This window comes from Merops nubicus, unplaced genomic scaffold, assembly GCF_000691845.1.
Source record: "Merops nubicus isolate BGI_N331 unplaced genomic scaffold, ASM69184v1 scaffold90, whole genome shotgun sequence".
Classification (NCBI taxonomy): domain Eukaryota; kingdom Metazoa; phylum Chordata; class Aves; order Coraciiformes; family Meropidae; genus Merops; species Merops nubicus.
In genome coordinates this window covers 63,085-75,200 of record NW_008583305.1, presented here as the reverse complement: position 1 = coordinate 75,200, position 12,116 = coordinate 63,085, and the positions used below count along the sequence as shown (strand labels likewise).

General features: G+C 38.3%; 1 protein-coding gene across 1 annotated transcript in view; it reads left to right on the top strand.

Annotated features, from left to right (window-relative positions):
• Window positions 1-2,280: 2,280 nt before the first annotated feature.
• Window positions 2,281-12,116, top strand: part of LOC103772705 (phosphatidylinositol 4-phosphate 5-kinase type-1 beta) — a gene marked incomplete at its 3' end in the record, with an annotated part of 69,200 nt that continues 59,364 nt past the window's right edge. The window contains exon 1 of the mRNA XM_008940050.1: window positions 2,281-2,349. Within this exon, the coding sequence (XP_008938298.1) occupies window positions 2,281-2,349 (69 nt within the window). The remainder of the gene's footprint in view (window positions 2,350-12,116) is intronic.

Here is a 12,116-nt window from a genome sequence, read left to right as displayed (position 1 = left end):
AGGCTACCTGTCCTTGCTTACACTCTCTGTACGTTCTCTTTGTGTATCTAAGTGCATCCAGGAGCAGCTTGTTCATGCAGGCTGGCCTCCTGGCATTCTTGCCTGCCCTCCTCTTTGTTGGGACACCCTGTTCCTGGTCTTGAAGGAGGTGGTCCTTGAACATTGACCAGCTTTCTAGGGCCCCTCTCCCCTCCAGGGCTTTATCGCAAGCTACTCTACCCAGCAGATCCCTGACTTAAATTAAACAGTAGATTAATTAAATTAAACATTAGATTAAAGAGTCATCCTCCTATTAGTGATTGAAATCATATTTCTTTTGCTACTAAAGGTATTTTAACAGAAGATCCTGATGTCTGTGCTCATGTACTGGTACAGTTACAAGCATGGATCAGTATTAATTAATATTAACTGTGTGAATATAGGCAAGCCAGATAAACTACACTTATTTTTAAACTGAAAGCCATCAAAAGTGAGTTGTTGCCTTTTAAATAGGAGTTTGATGTGTAGGATGATGCTAATGCACATCCAGGTAAATCAGTGATTAAGATACAATAATTGCAAGAAAGCTACAATAAGGAGTGTAGCTAGCTGCAGTATGAGAATTCTGGTATGTAATGTTAGAAGAGTTTTTTCTAAGGAGGCATTGTTTTCTCAGAAAATCCAAGCTTCCATTTGCTGTCTCCTTTTTTTTTGTCTCAAGTGCAATTAATAGTGTGTCTCTCTGAAGAGGAAGAAAATAATGTTTTGAATCCATTTATGAAAAGCTTTCTTAGTGATGTTATGTACACTTCTCAGATTACTGGCAAATTAAATTTAATGAATGAGGCTTGGGAATATTTATTAAAATCAATTTTTAGTTATGTATAAAATGTTTTTTGTACTGATTGAAGACAAATGAAATTTTTTTCTTCCACTGTAGCTGAGAAATTAAACTGAAGAACAGCTTTACTAATGTAACTTAAAACAGATGTGGAAGATGGGAGAGAGAGCTAATTCCAGAGGTGTCAAGTAATATCTAATATGTGATATTTTCTCATATGATTAGTCAAATCATTTTAACTATGAAATAGCTCACCTCCTACAAGACTGCTTGCAGAAATTATGTTGATATATCTACCATTGTGGAAAACTTCCAAAATGAGTTTATCTACAACTATTCAGTGCGCTGTCCTCCAAACAGCCCTCACATTGCTTATCTTTTTGGCTTTGGTGGAATTCAAATATGGTCTTTCCAAAGTGTGTGGAGACGATAAAGTTTGATATTTAATTTGTAAAGTCCTTATGGAAGAGAGCATGTAATTAGACAATACTTCAGAGCCTGTATGTATACTGCTTTACATAAGTTTTATTGTAGAGTTGCTTGTGCTACAGTAGTGAAATATCTAGGGCAAAGGGAAGTTAGACTGCAGCGATTCTATCCTTTGTAATAGTCATAGTTTCTAAGTACATTAAATGACCCATTAGTTACCAAGTTATTTGAGAAGATTCTTGAAAGGCATCACTCATAGCTGAATTGTTACTTGAGCTGAATAACAGTAGAAAAAGGAAATCTAAAGCTATTCTGCAAGGTGTGAATTTCTGATGGCATAGTGATAACAGATTTTTCTTTTCTAGGTTAGTCTTCACTATCGGCTCCAGATGACTTTGTCCTGTTGTTTGTAAAGGTATGTGTACTTCCTTTGTGAAAGTGTTGGCAAAATCTACTGTGATTTTAAAATGCATCTTTGCAGCTTTTTGTTTTTTGGGCTTTGACAGCCATACTTAGAGTGTATTTCTCAGGTGATTTCTAACTTAGTGGTTTATTCTTGATCTAGCATTGCTTTGCATCCATGTAAGATGGAATGTCAAATCTCTCCTTGCTTCTTTGAGGTGATACAGCATGTCAGCGCAGCCAAAGGCCTTGTGCCTCTGACACATGCACTGAATATCTGTCTCTCATGCTGCATAGTTTTGCCGATCATTGTACCTTTCCAGATCATCTCGTGAAGTCTGCTGAAGAGCAAGGTCTTCCCACAGACCTTCGTATTGGTTTGGGGGAAAAAAAATAGAGGGTTGTGTTTAATCAGTCATATGCTGGACATATTCTTGGGGCAGTGCTGTCTTTTAGTCTGCCTGGAAAATCCATTGGAATATCCTAGGTACGTCACTGGTCTTGGTGACTTGCTGTCCTCTAAAACATTTGAATTTAGAAAAAAATGGGTTACAAATTGTATGATGTTTTCTGAACACTTGCTTTTCTAAAGGAACTACTTTGTTTGTAACTTCAGCATCTGTTGTTAGATGTCGTCTGTTACTGAAAATGGAGATGTTACTGCTGGAAAGCCAAATGAAGAGAAAACATATAAAAAGGTAAATAAGCCTTACAATCTTTTTATTGCATGTTTTTCCCCTGATGTTGGTAATTAAAACCTGCTATAAGTGAAATAGGCTAATATTACAGAACTGACTAAATGCAAGAACAAACAAAAAACATTCCAGGGAATTTTTTTAAGTACTATATTCCTTCTGTGAAATCATAAGACATTTCTATCTACTGCAGAACTGACTGTTTGAAAGATTGTCCAATCTTTCGAAGTATACACTTTTGCTAGACTGGTGAAAATTCTTTGCTCTTAGCAACAGATGCACCTCTGGGCATAAACATTGTTGTCAGAAATTGAGTACAGTAAGTTCCCACATGCTTTGAATGTTTATGTGATGTGTCTGGACTACAAACATACCCTCCATGTCCTCAGTGCTTTGCCTAACAGTACACTTTTTGTTTGCTTTGTTTTTTTGAAAAGAAATGTTATTTAAGAGAGGACATTTAACATAGGAGCATGCATCAATAGTAGCAGCATAGGTCTAATTAGATGTTGTAACAGTTACTGGTACTGGTTTTGGTTGTGGTTTTCTGTCACTGATTGTTTGGACTGGCATTATTTAGGCTCACCTAGCACTGTGATAACTAAGGGGAGCTATAAAAGCACATTTTTCTACACATATTTGCACAAGCAAATTGTTAGGTGTCAGATTTTATAATTTTCCTGGCAAATCACCTCAAAGAAGTGGTGACTTTTTTTTTCTTAGTTTCTGTAATCTAGCACAGAGATCCAGATGCTCCTACATTATGTATCAAGAGTTAGGATTTTTAATTTCTGAGTGTTGCTTACAGCACTGTTGGTGAAGTCAAGAATAATAATAATAATAAGCTGTTTATTTTCCCAACCCTTTTGCTGGCAGCTACATTTTCAGTATGTATGTGGCTTTACCATTCCACATAATTTTCTCAGAAATGAAAGAAAATTATGTTTGAGAAAATGTTTGGTTTTTTTTTTTCTTTTTTATAGGTTATGTTTAGCCTCTCAAGTTATGACTTTAAAATATTGAAGTCTAACTTGTTCTTGTCATTTTGGGAAGGGAAGAAAAGCTCAGGTAGACACTTTTGCAGTTTCGTATTGCTAGAATAGGCAGGAGAAATGCTGGTAGCCCCACCACAGGTGAGTTTCCATTGTCCCCAGTCATCCTATATTCTCCTCTCTATTCCTGTTCAACTCTAAATTAATAATATTCCAGAGGAAGCCTTGTAAAGACTTCTCACCATGTCACAAATACCTCTGTCTGTTTACTGGAAATATATCTCTGACAAAGCCTAGGATTCACAACCACAATGCACTGGGAGATCACAGTAACTATCACTATTCTGCCCTTTCCCCTGAACCACAAGTTGTCTGTACTTGTATCTTATGTGAGTTTAATGCCTTTTCTTGCACTTACACTCTCAGTTGTTTTGTGTTCGAAATCCTGCTTTGCATATGCATCATAGTTTAATGTGCTCCTGCTTTTTATGATATTGCTCATTAAAAAATTAATACATTCTGATACCACGGTTTTGTCCATGCAGGGCTTACTGGTACCATTTTTTTTGCCTGATGCTTTCACTTATCTCTCCTCTTAAAGCAAATTCCTTACAAGCCTTGCACTTCATGTTAGTTCTCACCTTCTTCAGATATTCCATGTAGCATTGTTTCATATTTTTTACAGGAGTCCAGATAATCACCTTGGGTCTAGAAAGCCAGTTACAGAGTGAGCCTGTCATGACCTGTGTTTGACAGGGGCATTTTGTGCCATTTCACATTTAATTCCATATTTGTAGGTAACTTTCATAAGGCGATGCTGCTCTGTTCAAGTCTTGTTTACACTTAAGACCTGCCTGTCTTTTATTGCCCACATCACTTCTCTTCACTCTTCTACACAGGTGTGGCATTTACAGTTTTCCAGTCACGCTTTGTTGCACGTGGTCTGTCTGGCTGGAAAATGCTCCCAGCTCTGTCCTGTGACTTCCTGTGCCACTTCCTACAGAAATCTGGGCCGTGACAGAGTTTGTTTCCTCAGCTGGTGACTTTTCAGCTACTTTGGCAGTTCCTGTTCCCATCTACCACTGCCCTTGATCACAGTGGAAACACTTAGGCAAGAGACTCATGTAGTTCTGAAGTCAGACCATGCTTGTTAACCCATTCTCGTTGCTCAGAGACTTCACTCAAACAAACAAACAAAACAAAACAATGCAACATAGTAAAAGTGAAGAAGCCTGTACTATTCAGCATGGAAAAGCAAAGGACAATACCTTGGCTTGAACTGTGGCAAATCTGTTTTTTACTCTGCTTTGTTTTGACCTCTGATGTATAACACAAGGGCAGCTGTATACCTACTGTTAAGATGGGACTGACTGAGCTTATGAAGGACAGTGTGGCATCGGACCTGTGGTACTGGTGTCTGTCTTTGACCTGAAATATTCTTGCCAGTCATGTGCTCCCTTGAAAAGGTCTGATAGCCAAAGAAGTTGTGTCATGAGATGTGGGCATGGAGGGTTTCAATGGAGCAATAGTAGAGCTGGAAGCAGAAAGACTAACTAGCAGGTAGTCAGAAACACAGACATGAGAAAAAATTTTGTAATGTCAGCTTTCATATGGATTAATCAGGAGATTTCTAGTGATAATTCTGGGAGATCCTCATTCTGAAATGTGACAGCAGTTTCAGTCTCAACTCCACCCCAGGTAAAATGTCACTGTCACAAAGCAGAGAGATTAATGTAGGAAGCATTAATGTCATCTTGTCATCGTCTCCTGTCATGAGACCCCCTGGTTCCACATGAGGACTCAGTAACTGTCATCAGCTGTGTTTTGATCCTAACATTAAAATCTTCCTTGGGTTCTCTATCTTCTCACAGGGCAAAATGCCAGTGTGCCTCCTTTATCCTCTACCAGCAATTGCAAGGGGGCTTGCTTTGATTCAGGATCTGCAGTCATTTTGTGGCAAAAAGTACATGATACTCAGATGCATGTTGAAGTATCTATAATGCCCAAAATAAATGAAATCTTTAGGGATAAGGGATGCATTGATACTGCCCTGCTGATGGTTACCTTTTCCTTACTTGGTGTGGGAGATGAGGGACTGAAACCTCCAATCTGATCTAGAGAGCAAAATAGCCCTTTGTTTTAAACAATTTTGCATTTTGCTTAATTATATCTAGTGTCGATTCATCTTTCATAATAGCATGCAAAGATTATATCTGTGCAGCTTTAGTCATGTACATAAACGTTACATAGAAACTAGAAAAGTGATGAATGGAGAACATCTGCTTTGTGATGTAAAACGCAATGACCTGTAAGAGAAAAAACGTCTTGGCTTTAGAGGCGTTTTCCTTGTGCCAGATTCAGTGACAGATAAGCCTGACTAATCAGTATATATTTATTTGCTTTATTTGTAAATGTAAGTATCCCTTTTTAAGAACTGAATTGTCTTGTAAGAGACACTTGTGGGGAAATTATGAAAAATAATTGCAATTCCTCTATTTTTTTTTTTAATCAATCTGTCTTATGCAAGTATAAACAAATTAGTAGTTTTGTCTTGGCGACAAAGGTGGTTTTTATCTAGCGTGAATGAAACTGCTTGCCTTAGCCAGGACAATCTGTCCCACAGGGATGAATGATGACGTACTAAAACACATCTGCATCAGAAAACAAATTCTTTCTAATGACTGTTTGAAGAAAAACAATTTTCTGCTGGGGCAGAGCCTTCACTCTCTTTTCCTTGTGGGTCACTCCTCCTTACTTCTGAAAACTCCAGAAAGGGCAATGTAGATACTGCTCTGAGTAGCAGCTGGACTGGACAGACTAATGTTGAAAGAACACAGAGCTGCAGTTGCACCTCTTGACGTAGGACTCAGTTGCTGCAGCAGATGGAGAATGAGTGGGAGCTAAAGACTGCTTTATCCACTCGCTCTTCTGATGTTACCTCTTCATTCTGTAATTCTGCCTTCTGGACACATTCATATTGTCGGGGTGTGCACTGCTGAGGCCAATGTCATCTACTGTGTCTCATCTCTGAGGACTAGTAAGACTGTGACGAATTAATTTGTAGCTCTGTGCTAAGAAAAAGCATCTGAATCATTCACTGGTAAAAACAGGCAGTCCTCAAACTGTGTTTGTCCCTTCTCTGGGTGTATGCATCAGTGTACTTTGGCCTGCTGTAACTCTTCAGCATAGTTTGTCCTTTGGAAAGTTCCCAAAGAGATTGTCTGTTCATCCTTGGGGGGGAAAGGAATCTTGTCAATAACAGAAAAATTTATTTCTGACCTCTAGTGTCTCTGTGGTGCCGTAGCAATATGTTCCAAACATGACTTGAATCTGAGTAGATGAGTTATAAGAGCTATCTGTGTATTTAAAAGTCTCTAATAATGACTGTTTTCATTGCTTTTAAGTTCAGCTCAGTCTGGTAAAATCAAACTTTCTCCAGGAAAGCATCTCTGACTTCATCCAGGACAAAGCTTTCCACATAATAAGTAATCTCTAGGCCTGTCAGTTACATTTCTGGCACTTTAGATGCTTCCAATATTTTCTTTATTATTTTGCTCAGCTCAGCTAAAACAGAGGCGGGTAACCTCTATATGTGAATTAATTAAATCTCCTTTTCTTCAGTTTCCTTCAATAGTCTATAAGTTTTGGCCCACTTCACTGTCAGAACAAAAACTGACTTGCTAGCTGCAGGAATGTAAATACCTTAGAGGTCCATGAAAATGTCTTGTATTACTAAAAGTTTTTGCAAGGCCTTTCATAACCATTGCTGCAACATCCTTTCAAACTCTGAAATGCATAACTAGACCAAGACAGTGGCACAGTTTCTATTATGAATCATGCTTCTTCATTCAGCTCTAATTTATTTTATTTGTTTTTATTTTTAGCTCTCAGTTTTTCTGCTACTGCAATCTGACATAAATACTGTTCTGGCTTCTACTTGCCTAATATTACTTAGTCAAAGTTCTTGAGAGGTGATGGAACATAACTTCTGGGGTTTCTTTTTTTGTTTGGTTGGTTGGGTTTTTTTTTCTCTTTGGGAAACCAAACCTTCGTTGCATATCCTCTCATTGTAAATTGGGTCTGTTGGGCAATTCAGCTATAGGCGTTATAATCTCTGGAACTCCTCCTGGTTTTAATCTATGTCTGTAAATTTGAAGAAGTTTCTAAGCTTACAGTGTGAGTATCACCTAAAAAATTTAGGTCATTCCAATCAAAGAACTTAGAGGAAGAAAACGTTCACAGATATATGTTAATGCAGCTTTTAAGGTAGAGGATTTAAATAAGTTTGAGATTAAAGGAATCTTCAATTACGCAAACAAGAGACAGTTCTTTGAAGGTGGTTTTTTGGGATGTTGGTTGGGTTTGTTTTGACTTGGTGGGGTTTTGTGTTGTTTTGGGTTTAGGTTTTTTTTTTCGTTGTTGTTGTTTTGGTGTTTGGGTTTTTTTGTGGGGAAGGAGAGGAAGAGGTTTGCTCGATTTCATGCTTGAAAATCCTAAACGAAGTAACGAGGGAGCCTGGCAATAAAATGCAGCCACTAAATTGCATTTTCTCTTGGATATCCATCATAGTGTGTGCAATAGCCACTTTTTCTTATTTCCTCCTGATATTTTGCAGACTTTGTTGTGAGAAACTGCTGATGGACATGCAGCTTTTGCATTGTGATGTCATCAATCACACACTAGTCACTGAACTTGCTTCCTGACAAAACAGATTTCAGTGGCATCTTGATGCTTAATACTAGTATGGTGGCAAGAATGGGGCACAGACAGATCTGTCAAAGCACATTAAGTGTGTAGAAAAAAAAAATGGCACCAGAAAACAAGGCGGATTATATACAGAGCACTTGTTGTTGAAACCTGCTGCTAGATTGCCAGAATCTCTACTTGTAGTCTGAAGGCTGCCACGTGTGTATACAATTAGACTTTGTTTCTTGTTATTACATGTTTTGTGGCTTTTATGCTTAGTGTATTACAAGGATTTTAGGTAATCTTGTCAAAACTGTGTATCATAAGCACGAGTCACTTTGCCCAGGAGCAAAGGGAATATGCCTAAATAAAGGAGACCAGCCACCTGTTGTTAGGGCTTGCTGACATATCTGAGCAGCAGTGCTGCGTCACTTTTGACATTGGCTTATACCCTCTGTCTAACATTTTCATGTAGGGTAGTTATTCTTGCAGATATTGAAACTTAGATACTGGAGCTTTTGCTGCACTGGCAAAAAAAAAAAAAAAAAAAAAAAGGCATACTTTTGACCATTTTGTACTTCTGCAAAGATAGTGAGATGACTGTCTTTAGTGGCTTTGCCTGGGGCAGTGGCCACTACCAACTTACAGGTCTCAAATTCTTTTTCTCAGAGAAACACAGAGAACAACCAAAGCACTTAAATTCATGGCTACTCATGAAACTTTGGTATAAATGTTTTGGAGTAAATTAGAAACTAATGGAAAGCCATGGAGTCACCTGAATCCAAATTTGGAAAGTGGAGACCAGATTCAACTTAGGTCAGAAAATCATTCTGATAGCAGCTAAGCTGGAAGAATCTAATATGTGGATATCTTGACTGTTACCTGTGAGAGCATGCTAACAAGGTTACTATAATTATTTGAAGAACTAGAAAAAAAACAACTTTAATCAATTTTGAACAATAATTATATAAAGAGGAAATTAAAAAATGATACAGTATTATCAGTGTCGCACTTCTTTAATGATTTAGCATTTGTGCTAGCATTCAGTTTAGTATGCCAGAAAAGGTCTGTGTTTATACTTTGGTAGCACAACTATTGTTATGTGTACTTTAGAAAACACAGCTAATACTTCATAGAGCAGCAGCTAGTGCTGCATTAGTTTGTACAAAGGCATTGGTCTAGAGTGCAGAGAAAAAGAATGACAAACAAACATGGCATAGACCAGTATAATTTCAGCTTTGTGAAAGAAGAGATACACTTTGGGTATTTCTACTCTCTGCTGCAGAGTTTTATTTTTGTAGGTCTATGGGACCAAGTCTAATTACATCTGCATTGACAAATATATACTCATCTGTCTTTCTGGTTATTTTGAGTTACATATTGCCTTATTAAAAGTCACAGCTGCTGTTGCAAAACAGACTAGTGGCACTACAGTAATTTTGTTTTGTAGGAAGAAAGAACAAATTAGTAATAGCCATTCACACCCGCCCAGGCACCTCCCCTGCAACAGTCAGGGGGATGGGCAGAAGTCCAGCTTCATGAAGGGTGCCTTGCAGCAGCTGGGCACATATTTGATACAGAGAAAAACAATGTGAACTGAAGGAATAGTGGAGGAGTATTGTGGCTGCAGTGACCCGTGGTTACAAGCTGTGGACAAACAGTAAAAGTAGTTCAGTCAGTGGGATTTTCTAGTAACTCTAATTTTATGTCTCTGTAATTTAATATAAAAGGAAATCGATAGCTTAAGTATGGCAGCTGCAGAGAGCATTCTAAGATGGCATAGCCACCTCCATAAGCTTCAGCAGAGGCAGCTGTAAGAAGTGTAGTTTCAATGGAACTGTAAGCACAGCAGGCACTCAAAGCCAAGAGAGCCCTAGTGTAGAAGCGATGGAATAAGCAGTAACCACAGATACATCTTGAATCTAACTACAACTTTCTGATATTCAAAGAGAGCTCTTTTTAAATGTTGCTTGAAGAAGACATACTGTTTGTCAACAGGCACTCACCCCAGGATGTTTGGCTCAGAAGTTTACATAATTTATGGAGGCTTAGTATCTTTTCAGGAGTCTGAGAAATATAAATTGCCTTTGCATGGGAGTGTTGGTGTGCGTAGATTCCTGGTACTTAACAGTAACCAGTATAACTGAAGCACAAATGCTTACCTGCAGTAGAAAATTCGCATCTGGCCTAACTGGTATGGCTGGAATCACTTTGACCAAATGAGGTCCTGTGGATTTCATATTGTTTTTTAAAAAACCTACACTGAGAGTGCTGCCTGAAGGAAGGCAGCTATGCTACACCAGTCCAGTTCATTACGTCCCACCAGCAGCACAGTGGGCTGGTGGGGGAGGCGAGGGCAGGCTTCTCCACAGAGAGCAGTAAAAAGAGAACTAGTGATGGCTGTGTTGTGCGAAGCATGGCTGCAGAGCGGTGTTAATCAGTGGTGGCTTCTGCTCAGATGCCTTTTTCTACCCATCTCTTACAGAAAGCTGTGGTAACTGTCTGTCTTTACCGTTTCATTAGGCAGATTTTGAAACCTGTTTGGATGACAGTGGTACAGAGGGTGAAAGAAAGCAAACATCATCTTGCCATCCAGAGTGCCAGAGTTGTAATGACATAGAGTTGATGAGGCAGAATTGTTTGGTTTTTTAATTCCTTCTTCCCCCCAACCCCTTGCTTTATAGCACCTGCTATAAGGCAGATGTCTTCTGGAAGAATGACCATCTTTGCCCCAGGAAGTTCATAGGCCAAAATTGAGCTGCAATAAAATGAGTTACAAAAAGGGAGAAGGGGTAGACAAGGACAAAGGTTACATTCACACAGTTCTAAAGGATGTCCCTAGGATATCTACTTGTAAAGAAGGCAAGAATGTTAGAGTTATATTTTTCATGAGCTGCTTGTAGGGAATGCTCAAATACTTAGCAAAGGACAACTGAGATTTAAAGAAGAATGGGAAAGTAACTTTGTGAAAGAGAGTAGACAGGAATGTCTGTTAAATTCAAATGAAGCTGTTCTGCTCAGTTCCTCTCTGCTTGTGGTTTGTTACACGATTTGCTTTCCGTTATTAATAGTCTTATGCAGACATGGATAAAATACAAGAAAATTTGTTGAAAAGAATATACCTATTTACCATATCTGCAGGCTGTGTGCACTGTGTACTCAGAGCCATCACATCAGTGGTTATTTAGATTTGCCAGGTATTTGAAACCTTCACACTATAATGCTAATAATTATTAGGCAATGTATAATATACTTTCTGGAACTACAGTGCCTATATTTTTATCATCTGGATTTTTATCATTTCTCTCAAAGGACAGACTTCTCTAGTCCTTTCAGTAACTTTGTCTCTAACTTGTGCAGTTGTTAAATAGCTTCTGTTCAGTTTTGTTATCTGAGTGTAAACTGTGTTTACACACATTATGCGTGTCTGATTAACACCTTTCTTTTATGAAAATAACAAATTTGATTTTTACAGAACAAGCCTGAAAACAATTGTCCTTAGGAAAAGCAATTTTAAAATCCTACTTAGTACATTCATGTGATTATGCACAAACCTAATACCTGATTTCTCATTTAGTTTGCTACTCTGAAAAAGGATTTTGGCTTGGAGTGATGTAGAGTGAGTGGAAGACCCATCTGTAAAGAGCAGTAATTCATGAGACAGCACATCTAGTGCTAGCATATTATTCAGAGATGCAGATATCCCATATACCTAACTGTCTGTATTGTATGCTGTTTTTATCCTGTACGCTGTGGTTATGCTTTATGGCTGCATATAATTTTTTATTTACACACCTCTTCACAGTGCTGTGTGACAAATACAAAGAAAATACATAGTTACTTTTGCTGAAAAGGGCCAAAGGTATGTTTCATCAGAATGAAGACAATTTAAGCATTTATATGCAGGGATAAAACTGTGGAGTGGCTTTTTGTCTCAGTTTAGAAACTGTGGGACTTCTGGAATGCTTTATCCTCAGTACATCTCTTCCTGAAATGCAGCTCTTTCCCCTTTGCTGATCTGTTCCTATTTAACAGGCAGCTGGCGGTAGATGGAAGAGAAATGTCCCTGCCTGCTTTGGAATATTGTCACTC